This window comes from Bidens hawaiensis, unplaced genomic scaffold, assembly GCF_021521415.1.
Source record: "Bidens hawaiensis isolate Kalapana, Puna unplaced genomic scaffold, B.hawaiensis_p1.1 tig00003115_1, whole genome shotgun sequence".
Classification (NCBI taxonomy): Eukaryota; Viridiplantae; Streptophyta; class Magnoliopsida; order Asterales; family Asteraceae; genus Bidens; species Bidens hawaiensis.
The window spans coordinates 297,361-324,899 of record NW_027491167.1 but is presented as its reverse complement, the minus strand read 5'-3'; the positions used below and the strand labels follow the sequence as shown (position 1 = coordinate 324,899).

The window sequence follows — 27,539 nt, the reverse complement described above, 5'->3', positions numbered from 1 at the left end:
GAACCCACATGCTCATATCACTCGCATCACACGAATCTGCGACACGTTTCATCTTGCCGGCGTATTCGAAGACGCCATCAAACTCCGAATCTTTCCGTTCTCACTCGTTGATAATGCGAGTCTGTGGCTTGAGTCCCTCCCACAGGGATCCATTGCTACTTGGGCTGCCATGCAGACCCAATTTCTTGAAAAATACGATCCTCCGGCTAAGGCCGCTCGTTTGCGTAACCAAATTCATTCTTTCCAGATGGAGGACACTGAGAGCTTCTACGAGGTATGGGAAATGTTCAAAAATCTACTTGCGTTATGTCCAAACCACGGCCTACAAGACTGGGCGGTTGTTGAGAAGTTCTACAACGGAGTGACGTACGCAACTCAGAGTATGCTCGACACAGCTGCAGGAGGTAACCTACTGACAACGAAGGATACGGATGAGTGCATTGCCTTGTTTAACGGTTTAGCCATGAGTGGATACCGGCGACCACCAGTTAAGAGTACCAAAACCGTCGATTCCCTATCACGCGGCATGCATTCGGTCGACACGAGCACCGCACTTGCGGCACAAGTTGAAGCGTTAGCAAAGATCGTGAAGGACTTGTAGGTGAAAAGTAAGTTATGCGAGATCTGTAGAGGGGGACATGATATTGTTCAGTGCCCCGTAGGTTTCCAGGAGGAGGCAGTCGACTTCGTTAATAATCCAAACCGAAATCAACATTCTTTCAATTCTTATAATTCAGGGTGGAGAGGTAACCAAAATTCCAATTGGAGTAACGGAAATCAGTCCGACTTCCAGCAACGTCAGAGCCTATTCCAGGATTCCGGTGAGGGAACGAGTAGTGGGGAGAAGAAGCCCACGTTAGAGGAGATGATGGCACAGCAGACACAGATGCTGTCGCAACTCATGACTCGAGAGGACTCCCGTCACAAAGAAACTCAAGAGAAATTCCGGGAGCACGAGTCATTCATGAGAAATCAAGGAGCGTCAATTCAAAATCTTGAGCGTCAGATAGGAGAGATAGCAAGTCGTCTATTTGAGAGGTCGCCAGGTACACTTCCAAGTAACACTGAACAAAATCCGAAGGCGTTCGCGAAGGCTGTGACGACAAGGAGCGGTGCAGGGGCACGTAGCGAGCCTGTGATTCAAGAGGCGACGAGAAGAGTCGTTAACGAGCCTGCGGTAGATGTAGAGGAGAAGGTAGACGAGGAGATTCATTTGGAGTTTCCACCGGCCAAGGTGCATCAGAGGCACAGCCCTGGAAGTTCAGCACAGGCCGAGAACCAACCATTCCCAGCACACCACCGAGAGTCTACAAACCTAGACTCCCATATCCCGGGAGAGTCCGTAGGGATAGAGACGAGGAGCAGAACTCCAAATTTCTTGATCTTCTGAAGCAACTTCATCTTAATATTCCTTTCCTTGAGGCACTTACGAAAATGCCCAAATACGCAAAGTTTCTTAAGGATATTCTTTCGAACAAAGAGAAGTTAGCCGAAGTCTCTTCCATTCCTCTGAGTGCTGGTTGCTCTGCAGTCTTGCAGAGAAAGTTACCAAAAAAGATGTCCGATCCTGGGAGTTTCACAATTCCCTGCATCTTGAGTGATAATACGGTCGTCCATGCGCTGGCAGATCTTGGTGCCAGTATTAATCTCATGCCGTATTCCGTGTATCGCAAGTTGGGTCTAGGCGAACCGAGGCCTACCCGTATGAGTATCCAGCTTGCTGATCGTTCTGTGAAATACCCCCGAGGGGTGGTCGAGAACATGCTTGTTCGTGTCCACAAGTTCATCTTCCCGGTGGACTTTGTCATCCTGGACATGAACGACGATAGTGTCCCACTCGTATTGGGCTGACCATTCCTTGCCACTGCACAGGCATTGATCGATGTCTGCGAGGGTAAATTAATCTTAAGAGTTGGGGATGAGAACGTCACCTTTGACGTTCGACAGTCTCTGAAACACCCCAAGTCTGCTGATGACTCCTTATACTTCATTGATACCATCATGGAGCATGTTGGGGAGTTTCTCAGCGAAATTTGTGGAGGATCTGCCTCCGACACCCAGATTCTCGATAGGGAGATTCCGGAGATTGAAATGGTTGCCGTAACCAATCAGTCCTTAAATGACGACACCTCGATAGGGAGATTCCGGAGATTGAAATGGTGGCCGTAACCAATCAGTCCTTAAATGACGACACCGAGTCGCATACCCCTGAATCTGGCGTGTCTGCTGAGATTGTACGAGACGATCCGATGGACCGACCTTCGGTCGAGAGTCCTCCTTCTTTCTTAGAGCTTAAGGATTTACCTTCCCACCTTGAGTATGCATTTTTAGATGAAGAGAGGAAGCTTCCGGTTATCATTGCATCTGCTTTGACCGAGGTCGAGAAGGAGAAGTTGTTGAGGGTGCTACGAGAGCACAAGGAGGCTATTGCATGGAAGATTATCGACATCAAGAGTATCAACCCTTCGTTTTGCACTCATAAAATCCTCATGGAGGAAAATTTCAAAACTGTTGTCCAGCCGCAACGGCGGCTTAATCCGAAAATGCAAGAGGTCGTAAAGAAGGAGATCATTAAAATCCTTGATGCGGGGATCATTTTCCCCATTTCTGATAGTGCTTGGGTGAGTCCAGTCCAAGTGGTTCCTAAAAAGGGTGGCATAACTGTCGTCACCAACGAGAGGAACGAGCTTATTCCCACGAGGACTGTGACGGGATGGCGAGTCTGCATCGACTATCGCCGACTGATTGATGCCACCAGGAAAGACCACTTTCCTCTCCCATTCATTGATCAGATGTTAGAGCGTTTAGCAGGTCAGCAGTACTACTGCTTCCTAGATGGTTTCTCCGGGTACTTCCAGGTTCTGATAGCTCCCGACGACCAGGAGAAAACCACTTTCACATGTCCTTACGGAACGTTTGCTTACAAACATATGCCGTTCGGACTTTGTAACGCTCCGGCCACATTCCAGAGCAGTATGGTGGCCATTTTACATGATATGATCGAGGACTCCATGGAGGTGTTCATGGATGATTTTTCCGTATTTGGGAGTTCCTTCGATCATTGTTTATCAAATCTCGAGAGGATGATGTCCCGCTGCGTTGACATCAACCTAGTCCTTAACTGGGAGAAGTGTTATTTCATGGTTCACGAGGGCATTGTTCTAGGTTATCGGATCTCAAGTGCGGGGATAGAGGTTGACCGGGCAAAGGTCGAGGCCTCTTCCCCCGCCTACTTCTGTGAGATCAATTCGTAGCTTTCTAGGTCATGCCGGGTTCTACCGTCGGTTCATCAAAGATTTTTTTAAAATCGCGAGACCCATTACCAAACTTTTGGAGAAGGATGCTCCATGTGTTTTTTCTGAGCAGTGTATCAAGGCGTTTGATCTTCTAAAAGACAAACTCGTTAACGCCCTAATCATGGTTGCTCCCGACTGGTCGTTACCATTCGAGTTGATGTCTGACGCGAGCGACTTCGCAGTCGGAGCAGTTCTTGGACAACGGAAGGATAAACACTTCCATCCGATCTACTACGCGAGCCGGACCTTAAATGGCACACAGGAAAGCTATACCACCACCGAAAAAGAGCTTTTAGCTGTGGTGTTCGCTTTCGACAAATTTAGGTCCTATCTAGTTTTGTCCAAAACGATTGTTTATACGGATCATGCCGCTATTAGATATCTTTTCAGCAAGCAGAATGCTAAGCCTCGTCTTATCCGATGGATCCTGTTGCTTCAAGAGTTCGATATAGAGATCCGTGATAAAAAGGGGGCCGAGAATGTGGCGGCTGATCATCTTTCACGTCTAGAGGGAGTTGATTTAGGAGATTCGGGAGTTAGGATCGATGATCGTTTTCCGACGGAGAGTCTGATGTTTGTTACTGCACAAGAGGAAGGTTTTCCATGGTTTATTGATTTCGCGAACTATCTTGCTGACGGGTACCTCCCAAAGATGCCTTACCAGCAAAAGAAGAAATTCTTTGCTGACATCAAATTTTACCTTTAGGACGATCCATATTTTTTCCGCATTGGTGCTGATCAGCTTATTAGAAGGTGTGTAGATGTCAAGGAAGGATGGAAAATTTTGAGCCATTGTCATGTGGGACCGACTGGAGGTCACCACGGTGTGAGTTCTACGGCAAAGAAAGTCTTTGATTCTGGTTTTTACTGGCCATCTATCATTAAGGATGCTCATCTGTTCGTTAAGAGTTGTGATCGTTGCCAGCGTGTCGGCAACATTTCTTCGCGAAACGAAATGCCCCAGAATGCCATTCAAGTTTGTGAGGTTTTTGATATTTGGGGTATTGATTTCATGGGACCGTTTCCATCTTCGCATGGAAACAAATACATACTCGTGGCCGTCGATTACGTGTGTAAGTGAGTTGAGGCCAAAGCTCTACCCACCAATGATGCCCGAGTGGTAGTCCGTTTTCTAAAATGTCTATTTGCTCGTTTTGGAGTCCCGAAAGCCTTGATCAGTGATCGAGGTACTCACTTTTGCAACTCGCAGATGGATAAGGCGTTGAAGCGTTATGGGGTCACCCATCGGCTTGCGACCGCCTACCACCCACAGACTAGTGGGCAAGTAGAAGTGAGTAATCGGGGAATCAAACGTATTCTCGAGAAAACGGTTGGTTCAAATCGTCGGGATTGGTCCGAAAAATTAGATGACGCTCTGTGGGCCTTCCGTACAGCCTACAAGACTCCGACTGGTTCCACACCATTTCGGATGAGTTATGGGAAAGCCTGTCATCTTCCTGTTGAATTGGAACACCGCCCTTCATGGGCCCTTCAAAGGGTTAATCTTGATTTACCCGCAGCATAGGAGCTCCGGGATCACGCATACGCACAATCATTTCGGTATAAGGAGCATACGAAGGAACTGCATGACAGGAAATTGAAGGGTAATAAGCAGTTTAAGTGTGGGGATAAGGTTTTACTGTATAACTCACGGTTGAGGTTATTCCTGGGAAAGTTGAAATCCCGATGGTCGGGACCGTTCACGGTCACTGAGGTTTTCCCGTATGGCACGATTGAGATACAAGATCGAAGTGGGAAGTTTATGGTGAACGGCCATAGATTGAAGCACTACATAGGAGAGCCGATAACTGATCAGACAATTGAGGTGTTCTACCTTGACTCATTCACTGAGGAATAGGCGTGATGGATGCATCACTCGGGAGACAGCCGAGTTGTAGAGTTTGTATTATGATTCTCTTTATTATCTGTTTTTATTTGTTTTATTTTTATTTATATTTAAAAAAAATCAAAAACACAAAAATATGTTTATTTTTTATGTTTTTGTTTTATGTTTTGTACACCGCTACATGCGAGCGAGTTTGAGTTTTTACAGGTATTATTACGCGCATGGTAGCTCTGATGGCGTTTTGGAACTGGTTCACCCGAGGTTGCGGCAGCGAATGAAATGCTATACGGTCGTTCGTTCGAGTCATACACAGCTGATGAAGAATCTGTATCTAAACCAGGGGAGTAACTCGTTCTCTATTTTAATTTCTGTTCTTTCAAGTTTTAATTTTATGCTTTACGTTTTATTTTTATTTTATTTCTTTTCCTTGTTCTCATCGAGGACGATTTCGTTCTAAGTGTGGGGATGAGAATTTATTTTACTTAGTTGTAGAAAAAAAATTATAAAATAAAAAGTTTTCACTTGTTTTTCGTTTTCGTACGTTGTTTAAGTTAAAAAAATGTCCCTTGTTTTTAGTTTCTTTTGCATTAAAGTGGGAGATGATGATATTTATCGGAAATCGGTTTTTCATACTACTAATAATATGAGATAAATAAAAGAAAACGCACTTAACTTGGGATGTGTCGGTAGGCTCAGCCTTGAAAATGATAGGGTAAATTTGATAAAATGGTTAAACGGAAATCTTTTGTGGGTAAAGCGTTTTGTCCATGGAAAATAAGCAATGAAAGGTCGGGCCATACTCAAGCCTCAAATTTTGGTATGAGAAAGTGGAAATATCGTGAGTTTTTAAAAATTTGAATACGTTATCATATGATGCTTGGGTAGGTTTAACGTTAGAGTATGCCGTGTAGCCTGTGATATAAATCTTAAACTGCTAGTTTAGTGTTTTACACCTCATTGGCGTATGGTTTTATAACCTTAAATCCTGTATTGATGGGATGCTTCGGGTCCGGAGACCATGTGTCTGTATGCAATCTATTCATTTAGGTATTCACAATTCCTAAGTGCGGTTGTGGATATTTAAAATAAAGCCAAATATCAAACCCTTATAAGTCTATAAACATGATCACAAAAGTACAAAAGTACAAATACACTACAGACTTGATCATCCACGTTGTTAGCCATGTGGGGTCCCCTTGCTCGCGTCTCATTACCATTAAGAAACGGACCACAAGGGACACGCTACATGTAAGCCCTACAGATGAAATTTTGCATACTCACCTATGGTGATGGATTTGGGGTATTGCTTGATAACGGGGGTATGTCATGTTGTGGGGAACATTAGCTATTAATAAATTGAACCTTAATCGTATCTAATGACTGCTTGGTAGACTTTGATGCTTAAGCTTAGGTGGATAAACAATACCCTTGATCGTCTTAACTATTCATAAATATTGAGCAACAAAGTTTTAAATCTGCTAACTTTGAGGTTTAAGTCAAGTTGGGGTGGTCTGGTCCGGTAAAAGCTGAAAATAAGCGGGTCTTAATTGTGTAAACCACTAAGTAATATTATTGTCGGATCTTATTTGTCCAGGTGAAGATTAAGGCATGGGTTTAGGTGGACAACAATATCGATGATAGCGGTTTTTGCATTTTTCTGAGCTTTTAAAATCTAACCTATATGTTTGATTTGACTTTGATTTTCCGATTCTGATCCAACTGCAGTCAAATCTTTTTCAGGGACGAAAAAGTCTTAAGTGTGAGGATGATTGATGTGTTGTAAAACACACTTACTTTCCTTATGATTTTATCATGGTTTTTATGCTTAATTGTTTATTTTATGAAAGTATTGGGGGTTAAGTGCAATAATTTACAAAGTTTAATGTTAATTGTAGGTTTATGAATGATGGTGAAAAAAGAGTTAAGTTGGAAGATTCTAGGGGCCTTTTTAGTCAAGTTTCAAAACTACAACTCAAGGCCCGACCCAAGCCCACAAGTTAGAAGCCTTACATGATATTATATTAAGTTAATTAACTTAATTTTCTGCCATATACCAGCCCTAAATCCCGAAATTCAGCAGCCCCAATTATGCCCACAACTTGCGATCGGCAGCAGCAAAGAGAGAAAGAAAAAGAGTTTGGCGGCTAGGTTTTGGTGGTTGTGATGGCTGGAGAGGAAGAAGAACACCAAGGAGAGTTTTGTGCAGCTACTAGGCATCATCTAAACTCATAATCTCAGCCATAAATCATAACTATTCATTCATAAACTTTGTTTCTTGTTCAAGAACCCTCACTAGTTGAATTGATCTTTTTCTTTGGATTGTTTTGCAAGTAATTTGTTGTTTGACTTTGATTTAGTTATTCTTGGATTTTGAATGAGTTTGATTATGTTTATTTTTATGTTTATGATGATTTACTTGAATGTTAATGGCTGTCCAAACTTAATGAGTAGCTAATCTTGTTTGTTCTACCTAGGTTTGATGAATATTGTTAGGTTTTGACTAGTAATATGGATTGTTAATGATCATGGCTTAAATTGTTAATGTAAAGTTTGATTTAAAAGTAAATTAGATTGTGTTTAGTGGCTGTGTTTTGTTTGATTATACCTAATAACCTCGTGCTTTAATTAATTGAATCGGTTTTGATTAGTTGTTGCATGTTTAAGGCTCTTTACTTTGTGTTTAGGATTTATTTGCGGGAAGTACAACCGTGGGGATAAGTGGGTAAATTAATTAGATAAAATCAGTTGTGAAACACCTTCTTAGAGACCGAGAGGTGATAAGAAGTAAACTCGTCTCATTACTTTTACTTGTTAGAATTAAGATCGCGCGAGAGCGGGTTTTGTTCTTGTCGGGTTTGGGTGTTTGAGCGATTAGTTGGTCTAGTTTAAGTTAAGTTGAATTGTTCCTCTATCCTTGGTTGCGTAGTATTCGTTTCCATTAGGCTAGTGTGTCGGTGAGACCGAGAGGTGAGTCGGCATTAGAACACGTTAATAATTTGTTTTCCCGGTTTGTTCTTAAAATCAACTAATATAAGTTAGAGTTTGTTAGTGAGACCGAGAAGTGATCTGACCTTCTTGAGCGAACCTTAGTTGTGTCATCCTTTAGAACCTGTGTCGTGAGAGTTTTCAATCCATTGTCTTGTCATCTCCTTAAATATGATTCTTACCTTTGTAGACGTTTTTATCACTGCAGTCAAAGTTTCTGAAGTTTTGTCAAAAGTTTTCATTTAGTTAAGTTAAGTAGTTAAATTAAATCTAAAAAAATCAATTAAATATTTTGGTGAGTCTTGGTTAGAGTTTAGTGATTATAAATGTTTTCACGTGTCTTCGAGTTCGATATTCGGACTTTCCTCATCTGTGCTATACGCGACCGGTACACTTGCCGTTTGTGTGAACTAGGATAGATTGTTTGGTTTTTAAAGCTTATTTGCGACTTGCGTTTTATATATATATATATATATATTTTCGCACATCAGGTCTAAATTTGAATGTAAATTTTATTTAATTAAGAATCATTAAGTTTTACTATAAATACATTAGTTGACCCATTGACCCATTGACCTTATGATTTAATTACAGTCATTTACTTTTAAGAATTAAAATACAAATTCATTGACTTATTGTTGTTTAACAATAACAATTGAGTTACAAATCCATTGTTGACCCGTTCACCCATTCACTTATTATTGTCAACATTGACTTAGAATTACGATTTACTAATTAACAATTGAGTTACATATATATAACAAAATTAGTAACTTTTTATTTTCACACCTTATATGAATTACAATACATACTATATAATTAGTAACTTACATTTTTACATTATGTAACATTGCATAATGTAGAACTCCCATTACATAAAATTCAAAAATTTGAAAATATATTATTTGTATTTCGAATCTAATTATGTAACATTGCATTTTATTTGAAAATCCATTAATTACGATATCAATTCTATTCCTTCTTACTATAATTTTTTTGAAAATTTTTGAAATTTTCTAAGTTTATGTTTCTAATCAATTACATTTATACCTTCATTCTCTAATTTACTCTACCCTAATTCATTTCGTATAATTATGTACATTTGATAGGCTAATTCTTACACCATCAAAGTCTATTTAGTAAAAACGAGCAGCTTTGTGCCAAGGTTTTTAGTTTTTGTTGTTTATATATCTTCCATTTTCATATTTCTTTTTTGAGACTTAAAAGTGTTATTGTTATTTAATTTTAAGTTTTTTGTGTTTTTGTTAAATTTTTCTAGCAAGATGGAGCCAACAAATATCACCATGTTGAACCAATTTGGCGTTATTAACAGTGAGTGTATCCTAAAGGTGCGTATTTTGAAACTTTGGCGGCTCAAGGACAATTCAAAGCCTTGGCAAGACTGGTCAATCGAATTGATCGTGCAAGACGAAATGGTAGTGTTAACACATTCTTTAATTTACTATATTATTCATACAACTTTGTACTAATCTTAATAATAATGTGACAGGGCAACATAATTCAAGCCTATGTAAAGAAGCCATGCATTCCCAAGCCTAGATAATAAATGATTATTAATAATTCATTTGAATAAAAAAATAGAATAAAATAAATTAAAATACTCATTGATTAATAATTATTAAATATTTTTTAAACCTAGTCAAAAATCATAATTAACCTATTAATGTAATTATGATATTAGTTATTCTAAATTAATTACTCTAATTATTATAAGAATTCAAAAACTTGCTAATTAAATCATCTCACTTACATTATATAAATCTCAAGACTCAAAACTCTAACCATTTTAATCTCTCTCTCTCTCTCTCTCTCTCTCTCTCTCTCTCTGTTTCCTCTCTCTTTCGGCCTATTCCTCCACCGTCTCTTATATTCCGGTAATGGCCGATTTTGTTATATGTTTTTCCGGTAAGGTTCTATTGTTTTCCGGTAATGTTTTATATTTATTTTAATTGTTATATGATTTTTTTATTTTCTCTTTAGATTGTAAATCATACTCTATTTTATACTCTTATCATATTATTCCGGTAAGGTTTTATATCAATAATAATTATTTTTTTCCCGTTTTTGTTTGTTTTTATATTAATAATTATGTGATTTTTTTTCTTATAATCTCTTTAGTTTATATATCAAAATCGAAGATTTAATGGAGATTCACTATTTCGTTTTTTGGGTAACGCGATTCAAATTTTCCGGTTGTAAATTATAACATCAATTTTACATTTTTTTCACATGATTCAAATCTTTAATAATTTGTAATTTATTTATTATGTGATATTAATATTAATATTTAATTTTATCATTTCAGGTTATTGTCCCCAACTTCATATAGTTAATTTAATATATTGAGGATTGTTTGATAAGCTGTCTTTTATTTTTGTTTAATATTGATGTATATTTCTGTAGGTATTCATGTATTTATTTATTTTTCACAATTTATGTAATTCAAATGATTATTATATAATCCAGAATTGAAATTTAGTTGATTATTCTATAAGACATTAAATTATCTATGGTAAGATAATTAATCTTATATTGTTGTTAGTCAAAGTCCAATTAAATCACCAATGTCAACGCAATTAAAACATTATTATACTTTTCAATGTTATCTTACTTTACATTTTTAGATTTATACACATTTAATATGACATTTAAAACCGATTTTCCCCATTCAAATGTCATATATACATATATATATATATCACTTAATATCCAAATTCAATTCTCACCATTTATATGAAATTTACAAAAATATGTTTGAGTTTTACTTCACCATATGTTAAAAAACTGAACTTGAATAAATTAACGATTTAACTCAATTTGACCATTTATATTGAAAAGGTTTAAATAAAATTTACATATTTAAACATAATTCTCATTTTAATTTGACTAATTTTTTTAACTCTTTTTAATTTTTTGATTATCATCCATAATTATAAACCCATTTCATAAATGTTCAATATCCATGCCTTAAATAAAAAAATATTAGTTTCTTCTAAATGTTTCAAGTTATTATGAATTTAACGTCAATTTTAACTAAATCCCTTAAGTGAATAATAAAAATTATTTATGTAAACCATTTTGAAATTCGAATTGTTGACCACTTATATGAAGTTCACAAAAATAGGTTATACAGTTAATAATCTGGTGCTCACGTACATTATAAAATCTTTAATATATTTGACCAATTTAATATGTCTTTATTATAAATTTTTTAATTACCACGTTTTAATTAAGGTAACCAATAAATTATTATTATTATTATTATTATTAATTAATGTATTTAGGTTTTTATAAAGATTCTTTTAATATAAATTTTAATCCGGTTAACCAAAAATTAATTAGTCATAAATTAAAGTTTTGTTTTTCAGTTTATTCAGTTTTATAAGTTTCATTTTAATTTATTTTGTTTGAAATTAAAATTTGGCTTCTTTTAGTAATCACTATATGTTATGAATTTGATTGCTGATCTATAAAAGTTTAATCACTACACTTCTAATTCTTATTCTTATTTATTTTCATATTATTCTTCCGTTGGACACTTTGTCATCTTGATTTACATAGTTAAAGAAACAAGTTAATGAGTCATTTAATATTTGCACGTTTAATTTTAATTAGTGAGCCTAACATTTAATATGATACCATAATTATGTTAAAATTTCCATATATCTTGTAATAAGACTAATTGTTTTAAAAGTCTGTTACATTCTTAACAAACAAGTCAAATATATTTATGAATTTTGAATATAAATTTTGGAAGGCTAAATGTTGTTAACTTAATTTTGTTTCCATTTTTGCGGTTACAAACAAGTCAAACCTATTTATGAATTTTGAATATGAAGTTTGGAAAGCTAAATGTCGTTGACTTAATTTTGATTTCCATTTTTGCGGTTTTGTATGCCAACATTAAACATTTATGTTCATATAAAATTTGATGCCAACACATGAAGGTATTTATAATGTTTAGGTTTTTACACTATGATGGCATTATGCTCATAGATATAACTTATTTCATTACTATATTAATGAAGTTTACCGGTCATCAATTTATCCCATTTCACATAGAAGATGCATTACTTACAGTCATATATAAGATGTATTTATGTTTAGAAATTTGGCTTCCATGAAAACGGAAGACTCAAAGGAGTGAAAATACGAGTGAATGATAAACCATAGCAGCAATAGTAACCACCATTCATGTTAATTCGATTTCACTTTTTATATTTCCAGCCTTGTAGCATACGGGTTTATGACGTTGAATTCTGTTCTTTATGGTCACCATTATTTACAAGATTGATTGGAATTTTTTTAAGTTTTCATAATCATCAACATTTTTGAAATATCGATCTTTGGATTTAATTACATACAATTATATTAATTGAAACTGACAACACAAATAAATTATGCTATGTAATTGGATTTTGTATAATCATGAGTTTTATTCATGTTTGTATTGTATTTTGAAGGAACAAATTTGAGGATGAATATACAATTAACATAAACATGTAAATACACATTATTAGTGAAAAATTTTATACTTGAATAGTTATATAAACAAAAAAATATACAAATCAAATTTGGATAAATTATAGAATTGAAAATGAACATTGTGTATAACACTTTTGATTCATTGTTATCTGTTTTATAATACATAAATTAAGTTCTTTGCAAGTTTATTTCGTTAGATATTATTTTATTGCTTGGACTAAACTACACATTTCTTTTTTATTATCAAGATCATGGTGGTTGTCTCAATAAATTCGAGAATTCTTATTTTGCGGAAGATTATATAAACATGCTTGTTTCCTATAATATGCAAGTTATGTTAGATTTCATAAGTAAAAACAATAAGATAATAAGCCCGTTTTTTGCTTTTATTTTTTTTACAATGATTCTGTTTTTTCAGCAAATATGAAAGAAAATATGTTGCTCCACGTAAGGATGTCATGGAGATAGATGAGACCCAAAGAATCTTAGCACCATGCAACTTATTACAGAATTGAAAATATCACCAAAACTTTGCTAGAAGATGCACCAGAAACTAATTTGGCATACAGTACTTATGGTAGTGTGTCGATGATACGCCACATGAAACACGCTTAAATATAAATTTTGTTGACAGCCTTGACTTGCTTGAGTCCAATTTCGGAGCTTATAGAATTTTAATTAAACTGCCAAAAGCACCAGTGAAGACAAGTGTGCACAAGAGGTATGTAACCATTTGTATTTATTTTGACATAAAATTTGAACCATCATAATACTTTGTCAACTTTATGTTTATAAAACTTTTCTTATTATTTCGAAAACATTTACATAAGAGGACTATAAAGTATGTTATCATCATACACTACCTGAATGTTATTGTTACTTGCAGCCATCCAAGACTGGGATAAAATCTATCTCTTGCAACTATTTCAAGATGTTTCTTTTTCAAGAAACTATCTCCAACTTTCTTAGGGGTGGGATAATAGATTTTGGTTTAGAGATCTCATGTTATATTTAAGTACTTAACACATTGGGTGTTTGTCGTATCACATGTATAAATATAGGATTTTGCAGTAACATTACTTGAGGAAGATTCAAGATTGGTACAACTTGATAGCCATTTGATATATTGGTAATAGCTATTATAGATTCTACTTTTTTTTACAACACATATACTTAACTTAAATGGTTATTGAGATTGAAGCTCACTGATGAAGATTTTGTGATATAAACAAATGTCATTTATGATTGTTTTCCTTCCCATATATGTTTCTTAAACATACTGTATATCAGAAGACACATGACTACCAGCCTAAGACAACAAAAGTTGGGCTAGCTCATGGAAATGGATTGTAACATCCTAAAATATTATAATGTTAAATAAAGAAAGTTACGTTTAGTGATTTCGCGTTATTAATTTATTTAATATCGAGTAAAGAACGGATCATGGACTTAGATTAATTAAGGTGGATTAAGTGGTAATGGGCTTTAGGTCCACGGGCTTCAAGAGGTATAAATATCCTCCTAAACCACCATAAAACCCTAAACCTCATTTCATTCCATCTTAATCTCTACACACTCAAAAACACACACACACCCCTACACTATAAACCTTCGGCCGAGAGTGAAGGTGAGATCCGAGCCACACAAGCATCGATTCTGGATATATTCTCGTGATACAAGATAGATTCGAGGCATAACTTTCGTAACCAAGCTATACCGTAACCTTCAAACGCGTTAAAGGTATGTTCTCCATGTTAAAGTTTACGTTTTCATGAACGGTTAGTCTTGAGACTTAAACCCATAGTAGATCGGGCCTAAACTAGTATTAAAGTGGCAAACTTGATGTTAAAATGAACCTAACGAATCTGCGATTATGAGCGGCCCGTTAAAGAAAACCTTATTGAAGGTTTTAAGCCTAAAGGTCCAAACTTTACGTGTTTTCGGGTCAAACCTTATCCAAAAACGACCATAGGAATGATCGCGGGTTAGTCAAATACCATACCCATGGATTTCTCGGTAAAACGATAAGGATTTTGGGGATTAAAGATGAACAGCGGCGGCTGCTGACAACTTCGCCTACAAGCGAACTTCGCCTACAAGTAAGTTCGCTTGCAAGCAAGTTCGCCTAACTGATAACTTTGCCTGGTGACAAGTTCGCCTAGTTGATAACTTCGCCTAAGGCCAAGTTCGCCTAGCTGATAACTTCGCCTAAGGCCAAGTTCGCCTAACTGATAACTTCGCCTGGTGATAAGTTCGCCCATGATAACTTCGCCTGGCATATGTTCGCCTAGGGTTAACTTCACCGATCACTAACTTCGCCTATGCTTAAGTTCGCTTAATGTTAAGTTCGCTTAATGATAAGTTCGTTGGAGTTAGCAAATGAGAAAATAAATTAAAAACCTAATGGTTGTATGGTTGTATGGTTACGAAAAGGGTACCGAGCCCTAATAATACTCGAGGTATGATGTATGGTTGTATGGTAACGAAGAGGGAACCGAACCCTACTAATATTCGAAAACTAGGGAACCGAACCCTACTAATATTCGAAGAAAGAGGGTACCGAGCCCTAATAATACTCGAGGAAAAAGGGTACCGAGCCCTAATAATACTCGAAGAAGGAGGGTACCAAGCCCTAATAATACTCGAGGAATGTAGGGCGTAATGCTCTTTATAACGTAAGATACGAAAGTAAGTTAGTACAAAAGAAAGTATGAAAGTAAGAAAGTATGAAAGTATGAAAGTATGAATGAAAGAATATAAGTTTATGTGTATTGTATAATGTATGATTAACTAGAACTCACTCAGCGTAGCTGACTTTTAGTATGCACGCAGGTGAGTAGGATGAGGCAGCTCGCTTGAGGAGACACGTGGCACTGAATAAGAGGCTGGCATCGGAAGACTCAAGACGTTTAAGTCTAATGTTTTGTTTATTTTGAAAGACAAGATGTTGTTTTAAGACAAGATGTGTTTTGTTATGAAATGTTTTATGAAAGCTTTTATATTCCGCGAATGTTTTAATTAACTCTGATATTTAGAACTGCGTTTATGAGTAAATCCAACACGAAAGTAGGGCTACCGGAAACGGGGCCTTACATAGATCGGGTTTGGGACGGGTTTAGGTATTCTCAAACCCATACACGATTAGTAAAGCCCATCCCAAACTCGTCGGGTATTTATGGGGTAACTACCCGTCGGGTTTCGTGTTTTCTCATCGGGTTTCGTGGTTTTCAATCGGGTTCGGGTTTCACTGACATCCCTATAGCACATGCAGTCGAACAACTATGAACTAAAAAAAACTCAACCAATTTAACGAAAGTTAAGTTTTGGAAGTTTAATTGCTTCATGGATATAATAAAATTTATAATTTTTGTATCATGCATTTATGTTACATATAAACATTTCTTAATCATCATAGTTATGTAATTATAATTTTCATTGTGTATATCCAGGGTGGCAATTGCAATAGCAAAGTTCTTTGCTATTGTATCTGTTAGAGCGTGAGTGTTTTACCTTCAATTTTCTAATATGTCACTTGGTTTGGTTATACTTTTTTCTTCGTCCAATGTAGGAATGGGCGTGGCTTTTGGACTATAATCTTACTTTTCGCATGGAACTTCTTTTATGATACTATGATGGAAATTGTATTAACACTTGGTGTCAGCTACCTTGCTTATTTTATGGTATGTAGATTCTTAAACTCACTTGCTTTGAAGGTATTTACTGTTACAAACATTAAATTATAATTTGTTCTTCTTTAGTACACAACTTTTAATGTGTATGATATTCATTTATGTATTTATTAATAATATGATATTTATTATCTTATTTATAGGATTCTTCAATTCCTACCGATGACTAGGTCACTCCTATTTTCATTTCACAAGATGTTGTTGTAGATGTTCCATTGTTGTGAATCCGCTTCTGTTAAAGACGCAAAGCTCAAACGAAAGTTAGTTGATACATATGATGATGATTCTGAAACAAGTATGTCGGCTACAAAAAGCAATAGTGAAAAATGAAATGGAAGTTTGATGGTGATGAAGGGGTTATTCTTGTTATCCGAAAGTTTGAGAAGTGATGCCTTTTAAATGATGATAATAAAAGGATGCTTTCAAGACAATAATTGTTTTAGGTTTATGTTTGAGTTTGTTTTTTGTTTCTTTTGATATTTTGTTGATTTTTTTTTGTCATAGATTTAGAGTTTTCATTAAAATTTTATGTTTTGGTTTGCTTTGATATCATTAAATTATATGAAGTGCAATTAAATATCATGTTGCGGCCAAATAACAAATTCAAATATATGTTGTTTGAAATTATTTGTTTATTGAACAATTTATATTTTTTCATCCGTGGTGCCCACGGGTCAATAACCTAGTACCAAATATTCTAAAACAACGTATATTTATAAAAAAATTATAATAATAGAATCAAAAAAAAATAAAAGACTTCGCCAACGTTAGCTATTGGTACCTTCCATATAAAATCGGGCATACGAAGATCAGAATCATAACACACCGTCTTTGAATCAATTATAAGGACAAATTATTTCTTTCATTTTATAGTTTTGGGTGTTCTTGCAGATTGGCCACCCTTCTTTCTTGAAAAAATCCCCCCGAGTGAAGGAATAATGGTTTTTCTCAAGGCTTTCTTCTTGAGTGAAGAAGGGCTTGTTTCTTGCATTTTGGCTTCTACCATCACTTTGGTTAAAGAAGGAGGGCTAGCAAACTTTACCGATCTCTTCTTTTCAAACACCGGGTAATCCTCATCACTTTCTTCCTTCTCCGGATGGTTTACTTCAACTATCATAGGATTTTCAATGCATTTGATCTCTTCTATCTCCTTATCAACCGGAAACAACTGCTTTTGATAATATGGCTCTCGTTTTAACTTGAGTTGTTTTAGCTCGGACTTGGTTTCTTCAAGTTCTTGTTTGAGCGAGGCGAGGTAGTAAGCCATGCATGTTTCTTCCTCTTTTGCTTTCTCTAGGGTTTGTTTTGTCTCTTCAAGCTCTGCGGCTATTGCTCCAACTTTTGTTCGGTATTCATGGTTGTTTTCTCCTTCATTAATGACCGTTGTCTATCAAGATAATATATATGAGTCAATTGTTATACAACAAACTAGATATGCAACCCATAAGGTACCATGAGGTATGGCCATGCAAATGCACGTAGAAGTCAAGCATATGCACAAAACATGCATGTAACGCATATAATTGTCAACAAACACAAAGTAACCTAATACCTAGTTTGTATTCATGAGTTTCAATGAATGTAGAAGTAAACCTGTTTGAGCTTCTGGCCGGCATAGACCTCGTCCGCCAACACTTTCTCTCCAAACAACATGACAGCCTCTTTAACTGATTTGAAAGGCCTTCGCATGTCGATTTCAACCCTTCCTCTCACCACCAATCCTTCCTCTACCTCCATTAATTGATCTTTTTCAGAAACCCCTAATTAATCTTAAATCACGTGCATGTACGCACTGAAAGGTGAAATGGAGTTATGGAAGATATAATAGAGAGAGAAAGTTGAATAAAAAGAGGTTGTATCTTTGCGTCCACTTCACTATATGATTCTGTTAATGGAGGGTGATGTTTTTAGTTTGGTGGTTGCCCCGTCTTATTCCTTTTTTAATCTTCTAATTTCTACCACCACCCTACGTAGGCATACCATCAAATTAATATTCCAAAACAATTAAATACCTATATATAGGCTATAGTAGTGGAGGATATTTCAACTTGGAGTTCATAATATAATTTTTCATTTTTACAATGACAAACGATCCCAAACCCTTCCCTGACCCTATCGATTGCGTGTTATGCGGTAGGATATACAGTGCTTGATTGATTGATTGATTGAAACGATCCCAAACCCAACACGTATGTAAATCGGAAGCCCAAAATATTCAGGACAGGCATTTGGGGATGCGATTAGTTTTTAAAAACTTTGGTAGGTATGAGATGGTTATGGAATTAGTTAGATGATGCCCGGCTTGATTATCCGGGATTACAAGATATACATACCAGTTCAACTAAACCCTAACTTTTTTCTTGGGACATAAAATAATATATTAATTAACCTTTTTTTATTTTAATTTTCTTGAGTGACTATATATAAAAACTAAAACAGCAAAAAATGAGTTGTGAATGCTAACGAATGTTTTTAACAAACTAACATATGTATCCGATATCTAATATGCATGTATATGGTCAAGTGTGAGACACGATTCAACTTAATATTACATTTTAGTGCCAACGTTGGAGATGGGGCATGATCAAGTGATCAACAATCAATAATGAACATTGTGATAGGCAGATAAATAATAAATTAATATGACGATAATATGTATTCGGATCGACGTACAAATACTAAATTGTAGTCGTAAGTAAAGAAAAATCAAATGTAACAAAATTTAGACATGGCCCACTCCTTTCTTTTAATTGTTTTATCTTGTGATTTTGACCCTTCTCCTATCCCACTTTAATCTTGACCATAATTAAATTTGCCCATCAATGCTTTAGTTAGCTAAGTTTAGGTGAATTTTGTATTTTGAACCAACCAAATTTGCACATCAAGGCTATCTGTTATGATGGTATATGTGTTTTTATATGTTTAACTAAGATTAATACAAAATAGTTATCAATTAGTTACTCCGTATATAACTAAAGAGTTATATTCATATAATCGTAGAAGCTATATTATATTTTGATTAAATGTCAGTAAGTTGCCTTGCATAAACGATTTTTTTTACAGCAATTCTTTTCTACCACAAAATTATTTAACCTTTAACTTACAAGAATTTGAGCCCACTATCTTACATTTGTAATTATAAGAAGGGATATCATACCACTAGACTAACAGATTATGGGTAAAGTGATATGTTAACAGTTTTCTCCAAATAGTTATTTTCTTTTTTCAAGTCATCCCGTGTGTTATATAATTTACGATCGTCAACCCTAAAAGAAAAAATGAAAGGGATGCGGTGAGATTGCAATTATACATTATATATTAGTTTGAGGCCCGTGTATTACACGAGTAATTGATAAAAATTTTGTACTTTAGCCATTAAATGAAATATAGTTAACAAAATGATCATATATTTTATACAGTTACAATTTACATTAAAATTACAGAAGTTACATAACTAAGATTACACAAATATGTTACAAATAAGTAAAACAGCCTTGTACACTACATTTGTAATTGTATTAGTTAGTATACATTGTTTATCACAAATCAAATATTTAGTCCATGCCTGCTTATAACTCTTGATAAGGTAACATATATGTATGTTTATAACTCTTGACATATGCACGTATAATTAGGGCTGTGCACGGTTCGGTTTTTAGGCAAAACTGAAATTGAAGTCATCGGTTTTTAAATATACAAACCGTTCGATTTCGGTTTTTTCGGTTTTCGATTTTCGGTTATTTTTTGTTTCGGTTCAGTTATAGTCGGTTTATTTCTATTATGTGTAAACATTGCAAAAAAAATTAAAAAAAATAAAGATGATAATTTTAAGCTTGTAAGAGTGTATTAAAGTACCACAAATATATTAAACACAAAAAACAAAATTATACGCATGTTACGTGGCACCATACGTATACGAAGTTGCTAAAGTAATCGAGCTTAAATTCAACAAAGTTCTTAACAAAAAAACACTAAAAAGTTTAGTTCTAATTTTCATTCATCATCTTGTTCATCTTCAAAGTTTAATCTCAGTCTTCATAATCTTCATCACCATTAACCAGTTCGGTTTTTTCGGTTTTTTATAAAATGGAAAACCGAACCGAAATCGGAAATTCGGTTTTTCAAAAAAACAAAAATTTAACCGTCGGTTAATGCTTCGGTTCGGTTTTTTCGGTTAATTCGGTTTCGATTAGGTTAATTCGGTTTTTTGTTCACCCCTATGTATAATTGTCCCTGTGATAAATAAGATTCTTCAAGTACATATCAACCCTAAATAAATAATAATATATTAATGAAACTAACAAAAAAAAATTCTTACACATAAAATATCATGCCTATTAATCAGTTAATATATATAATGTCATTTGAGATCATGTGCTCATGTTTATCCTAAAACATGATTATCCAAAAAATCAGATTACCTGAACTTTGATGATAGTCATCATTATAATTTTTAGAATTTGAAATTGATTGATGATGCTAAATTTGGTGTTATTAATATTCTGTTTATGACAAATATTTACTTGATTTATATTTTACAATTAACAATTGTATAATCAAGCAACATATAAAACCGAAAATTAAAATATAACAAATGATTTTTTTCATTTCATATTAATGTAAAGTGACAAATACATACTAACCTTAAAGTCATGTTCAAATAAAAGTGATTATTCTGAGTTAGTAGAATAATAGAAGATTTAAAATTGCATAAAGTTAAAGTAGTGATTCTTATTTATAATAGTTGAAAGTATTGGATAAGGAATGCTTAAATTTTGAATACTAATCCCATGTCATTTGTTAATATTACGGGAGTTGTTGGAATATTTAATTAATCGATATATATATTTTAAAAACTTATAGAAAAAAAAAAGAGCAAAGATTTCGGATTTGTCGGAAGCAATTTTAACCAGATTAACTATTTTTTAAATTAATGTGAAAATATATGTTTTGAAGCATTTTGGTCTGAATTATAAAATAAAATATTGAAAACTAATTATTGATTTCTTATTGCTAAAACTCTTTATACTATACAAAAATTTCATAATAAATAAATGACATATACTTAATATAGTAAATCGGTATACATATAGATTATAAATATATAATTCAACTTCAATAATTTAATGCTAAATATCAAGATATATAATAAGTATTCTCTATGTTTGCAATATTTATACAAAATGTTTGTAGAAAATTAAGAAAATACACATTTTCCTGAGTGTTAATGCATATGAGAAGATTTTAAATTCAAATTTAAAACCAATCTTATATAAAAAATTATGCACTTTTGCTCGAATCCAAGTTTAAAAAACAATTTGTAGTTTACAATACAAATTCAAATTCTTCGACAATAATGCACCTTTATTTGCTTTAATTTGCAATTACCTGTGACTTTAAAATTATATTTTAACAAACCTGTAACGTCAATTTTAATATTTCCTTATTTTCTTATTTCACCACTAATGTTAATGAATGAATTGATTAGGATTTACATATAATAAAAACAAACTTGAATTCATATATTGACATGACTTAAAAGATAAGAATCATATATTGAAATAAGTGAAAAAAATGTGAGAAGGGCTATGAGGATTACAAGTGGCAAAAATAGGTAGTTTTTTATTAGAATAGATAGATAATATAAAAATACGGTTATGTTATTGTTTTCAAGAAACTTAACGTGAATACAAAATATAGAGTGGTGCCCTTTTTCTAGTTCCTTTTTTGTTTTCTTTCTTAACAAACTTATTTTTGGTGCCTGTATGGACATAAGATTTGGGTAGCTACAAGAATGTTGAAAAAACACAAAATAAAAATTAAAAGACAAACGTGTGACAACTGTATGATGCAAATATAGGGTCGGATTTAGATATTTAAAAAACAAAAACAAAAGGAAAAATAGTAAAACACCCTTTTATGAAAACCATGAAAACTAATTTCCATCAATTATCACTTTTAATACCTTTTTTTTTGTTTTCATTGTATGTTTTAACAGCAAAGTTTTTCATCTAAAATCCCCTAAAGTTGTATTTGTAAATATTTAATTTATCACCTCAGTTTAAAGGGTGAAATTCCATACCATTAGTTTTTTTTTCTTTTATTTGTTAAAAGGGTATTATGGTACACTCCACTAATTTAGTTTATTAGAGTGTGCGTAATGGGGCGATGTTTAGGGGCGATGGGGGCTACAAAATGGTGGACCCCCCCCCCCTCCCCCCCGACGATAATAGGGACGATAAGTTGGGGGGGAGTGTTATTTGTCGTCTGCCAATGGTTTGAAAAATATTATTATTACATGTGTATATATACATATTGGGGTATAAGAGCATTCACATCCCATCCCCTAAATTTATGTGAGAAGAGTATGTAAATTATAGGGTTAGGTTTTGAGTGGTTGTAAGTGTAAATTATAAGATCGAGAGAAACATGTAGTGATTTTTTGTAAATTTGGGGAACATTGTTTGCCCTATTTATTTTTTAATATTTGTTGGATTGGTTGTGAGTAGATGAGAAAGAAAACTGTAATGATAAAGGTATAAAAAATATTATTTAATTGAATAGGAGAGAGAAATGTAGTGTTTTTTAGTGTAATTATACGGATAAGGATGAGGAATGAGATGAGAATGCTCTAACACCATTACACCCCTAAAACAAAACCAACTCTTTGCTGACAAAACGCCACATGACGTAAGCCGACCCATTTTGTAGTACATCCATTACACATAGTCTTAGTATCTTTTAATATTAAGTTAGAGAACCTAACACCTCTTTGTAGCTACTTTAAACTGGTATATTGTGGCCGGAACTCGGCCGGTGTCAGTTAGGTTTGTTACGATTCCATCAATAAACATAATTTGTGACAAAAATTGAAAGTTTTGTGGTCAAAGTATAATAGTAAAAAATTTTGAAGGTGATTTTTATAAGCTTGGTAGTCAAAGTAAAGACAAAAGTAAGTTTGATGCCTTGTGGGTTGAATGTTTGGTGGGTAAAGCATAAATGACAAGTTTTAAAGTTGGTTTTTGTAAGTTTGATAGTCAAAGTATAAAAGACAGAAGTAATTCTGCGACAAAAGTAAAAATAAAAAAGTTTTCAAGGGTTTTTTTTTATAAATGAAACTTTGGTGGTAAAAGTAAGAATACAAAGTTTAATAATAAATGAAACTTTTATGACAAAAAATAAGAATTATAAAATGATTGTGGTCAAATTATAAAGAAGACAACTTGTGAAGTTGCTTGCTGGTAATATCTATTTTCTCGGATCTTCTGTCAGTTTCCTTTTTATTTAATCACTAGTTTTAGAAAACACGTGTAATATATGGATGATACAAATAATAAAAAAAACAATGAATTTGAAAAATTAGTAATATATGGATGATACAAAGAATAAAAAAAACAATGAATTTGAAAAATTAAGAAAAGGTAAATAAATAGATATTTTTTAAATAAACATATAAAATTAAGAAAATAATATATTATATAAGTAAGTTAAAATCATATTGTGCTAAAATAAACATTAAAATTTAAAATTCATAGAATACAGTAAAAATACAAAATCTAATTACAGCAAAAAAATATATACAATCCAAGGTTTCCGAGATGTTTTGAAAAGAAGATAAATAAAATGGTTTTTACATAAAACTTCTACTAATCTAGTTTGTTATTACAAATACAAATAAAAGAGATACACAATTAAGTAAATAAACAGATAAACAAAAAAAATAATAATAAAATGAATCCACCATGGACTACTTAAGTGATCCGAGTGAATCAATATGTTTCTCGTGTAAACAAATAAACCATGTGATGAGTTGGCTTTAAATAAGCCATCACCCCCTAACAGATTTGTGACAATTAAGACCTGTAAAGAGTTGTGACAATTAAGACCAAGTTTTGGTCATTTTGACAGTTTGACTTATAAAAGTGAAAAAGTCATTTAAGTTAGAAAATACAAATATATAAAACAACACCCTAACTCATTCTTTTAATAACCTTTTTGACCGTGACCAATTTGACAGTCTTTTACAAAACTTTTTTCAACTTGAACTCATTTCTATCATTACCAGTTGCGACCCATATATTAATAGTTAATACTCAATGCACTAAAGTTTACACCCATAATATTTGTTTGGTATATAGGCATGATAAAGGAGGGAACGGGTTGTGGTTCTTATGTTATGCGACCTCGTTTTGTTGGGGATGTATATGGAGTAGGGAAAAGAGATCTGGTTTATTCAAGAGAATCATCGCAATGTGGATAGTGGAGGAAATAGGTTTTCGGTATGATTTCTAAAGTGATGAAAGGAAGTGGTGCGTTGTGATAAAAGGTATAACAAGGTTAAATGACTAAGAAGGTCTATAAACGCAATAAAGTATCGTTAACCCGGCGAGGATGTAGTTGCAAGGGCCCTCTAATGTCACAATCAATGGCGGACCCAAGCTTTTTTGCCAATGGGGTCCCAATTTTTTCGGTTTACAAAAATTTTCGGGTTGACCGTTATTCGGGTCGGGTTGAAGCGAGGCGGGGAACATAATAAAACATGGAAATATTATGTCATTGGAAACGAGTAAGTAGAAAGAATCTAGATTAGAAACTAGATAGAACATAGACTTTTAACTCATTTTTATTCATATCCGAAAAACATAAACGTAAGCTATATATATTGTGATTATTGTCTTACATACATGACCAAAACATAAAAAACTAACTCTAACACAAATAAATAATTAATTATAATATACATACGCAATTTAAATAATAAAAGAATATGCAAAACTCACGTTGTCATTATATATGTTACATGGTGATAATGACTATATGAGAGAAACTAAAGAAAAACACAAATACCATAACTAAATAACTAATATTGACTAGGATATAAAAAAACAACAAAAATATAGTATAGTGAAGCAAGAACATGCAACATCTCAAAGAAAACCAAGAGACTTTACACAAAACCAGTTCAACATTAATAGTATGGGTTCCAAGTATTAATTTTTATGAGATCCTTACAAAATTTTATATACCGTCTCTAAGTAATTTTCGAAAAACATTGGTGTCCCGGGATCAGTTGGTCCGCCCCTTATCACAATGACTCGCACTGACCATACCCAGAACCGGTTTGGAACCATCTTTGTTTTATGCACCTCTAATCTTTCTTGCAGGTTAAGGGATCCGGTTTGTGGTGGCACTTGGGTGGTTGTGCGGTGTGGTTCTTGGGATCCGAATGTGTAAATCCAAGTTGTGGCAAACAGCCCATATACACAAGTGATTAAAAATCAATACTTGCGTTGTGCAAAGGTTAGTGTTGTTGATCAAGTATTCCACCTTAACAAACAACGTATTTACAACAGGTTGGAATATCAAGAAGACAACAACTGCAAAGGTTACTTTGTTTCAACCTCTTGCGTTGTGCAAAGGTTACTTTGTTTCAAAGCCTGAATTCGGATTTTGTGTTGAGATTTAGGCAAAAGCCTATTAACTTTCAAGAATCAGAAATTCACATAACTTTGATCAAATGTTCAAATAAAGATTTCTTTTCATCAAATTTAGAACCAAACAAACACACAATTAGAATTCAACTTCAAAACCTTAGAACAGGAACTAAACAATTATCGGTGTCACAAGATAGACAACCAAGCCAACCAACATCTCATAACAAATTCAAGTGCTTCCCGTTGATGTTTATTGACGACAACTCTACTTCGGCTTCCCCATCACTTCCATACACAAACCTTGTATGTTTCCCAGTGAACTTATTGTCAGCTTTGTTAACACTCATCTTGCTCATTCCTTCACACAACTCATCCACCACCGCATCTTTACACTCCTCACTTGTGTTTGCATTCACTTGAACCGACCATCCGGATGAACCCGAATCTTGCGATTTCTCAGAGAAGTCCATGAATAATGACCTTGTTACCACATCCTCTTCTTCATTTGATTCAGCAATAACCTCATTAAGCATCTAAACATTCAAACAAACCCAAATTGAAAAAAAAAAACATAATTATTTTAAATAATAATAATAATAACACCCAATTGGGGAATGAAAAAATAAATAAACCAAACCTTAGTAAAACTGAAATTTTGAGCAACAGGAGAGACAATAAATGATCCCAAACCATTATTATTAGTACAAGATAAGTTATAAACTTGAGGAGTATTAGCAGGAGTGGGTGCAAGAACAGCCATTGGGGAGTTATAAAACCTTTTATACATCAAGCGATCGGGTTCAAACAAAATCTTCGAAACCACACCTTCTTCTTCCACTTTCTTCAAAAGGGTTTTCACCTGACCCCTCAACAAAGTCTCCCCAGATCCAGGAGTCCTGTTACAAATCATCATCCTCTTCTTCGAACATCTCGATGAAGGCGTCTTTAAACTCCCCATTGCAAGCCCGATGATCGGGGAACCGTTGGTTATATCGGTTAATGCCGATTTCTCTCGTTCTTGATGCTTCGGTTTCGAAACACTCCGGTTATTGGATTCTTCATCTTCCACCCCTAAAATTCATTTTTTTATTATAAAGATTCAAAACCCAGATGGGAAATTGATAAAAGAATAGATTTTGATGGATGAAAAACTTACTTGAGGCTTGTGATCTTGTGATTCTTCTTGATGACATTGGGGTTTCCATTTTTTGTATCTTTGAAATTGATTGGGTAATAATAATAATAATAATAATAATAATAATAATAATTAGAGTGAGGGAAGATACGGATGATTGGGGGGTTTTATGGCGATTTTGAATTTAGGGTTCTATTGTAACTAGCCGTTGGAAAAAATGGAGCGTCACTATTCGGGTCGGGTTATTGGAAACTAGCCGTTGTAATAGAATTGGTTTCCGTTGTGGGTGTTCTTGATTGGGCTTAGACTATGGGCTTGTAAGTTTCTAGCCCAAACTTAATGCTAAACAAGCTTAATTTATGGTTACTTTTAGAAGAAATGAATAATAAATACATGTTTGTTAAGTACCGGGTATGATATATACACAAGAAGTTTTGATAATGCACATTAAAAGTCATACCTAGTGTGCATGAAATATAAGATAATAACTCACCTTAGTAAAGGCTTCCCGGGCAGCATGACCATCTACGCATCAGGCTGACAGCCTCTTTCATGGACGCCAGTGCGCCACCGCTAGTGTCTCCTCCCTCCCTCGCACAACACGAATCATGCCATGAGAGCATACGGCTGGCATTTTGCATGGGCGCC

At 34.2% G+C, this 27,539-nt stretch overlaps 2 protein-coding genes across 2 annotated transcripts; both read right to left on the bottom strand.

Moving 5' to 3' along the window:
• Positions 1–17,027: 17,027 nt before the first annotated feature.
• On the bottom strand, positions 17,028–18,304 carry LOC143622246 (WEB family protein At3g51220-like). The gene is made up of 2 exons (XM_077093440.1): positions 17,916–18,304; positions 17,028–17,709 (listed from the first exon to the last, which is right to left on the bottom strand). The coding sequence occupies exons 1-2, from the start codon at positions 18,057–18,059 to the stop codon at positions 17,185–17,187; spliced, it is 669 nt and encodes a 222-aa protein (XP_076949555.1). The 5' UTR covers positions 18,060–18,304; the 3' UTR covers positions 17,028–17,184.
• A 7,670-nt stretch (positions 18,305–25,974) lies between these two features.
• Positions 25,975–27,231, bottom strand: LOC143622222 (uncharacterized). Its single transcript, XM_077093422.1, has 3 exons — positions 26,913–27,231; positions 26,394–26,827; positions 25,975–26,289 (listed from the first exon to the last, which is right to left on the bottom strand). Exons 1-3 carry the CDS (start codon positions 26,959–26,961, stop codon positions 25,975–25,977), a joined length of 798 nt encoding a protein of 265 aa, XP_076949537.1. The 5' UTR covers positions 26,962–27,231.
• Between the last annotated feature and the right edge of the window lie 308 nt (positions 27,232–27,539).

Coding starts and splice junctions, on each gene's coding strand:
- LOC143622246 (XM_077093440.1), bottom strand. CDS start 18,059: ATGGAGGTAGAGGAAGGATTGGTGGTGAGAGGAAGGGTTGAAATCGAC. Junction 17,710..17,915: donor CCGGCCAGAAGCTCAAACAG/GTTTACTTCTAC, acceptor TTATCTTGATAG/ACAACGGTCATTAATGAAGG.
- LOC143622222 (XM_077093422.1), bottom strand. CDS start 26,961: ATGGAAACCCCAATGTCATCAAGAAGAATCACAAGATCACAAGCCTCA. Junction 26,828..26,912: donor CACAAGATCACAAGCCTCAA/GTAAGTTTTTCA, acceptor AATGAATTTTAG/GGGTGGAAGATGAAGAATCC. Junction 26,290..26,393: donor AAAATTTCAGTTTTACTAAG/GTTTGGTTTATT, acceptor TTGAATGTTTAG/ATGCTTAATGAGGTTATTGC.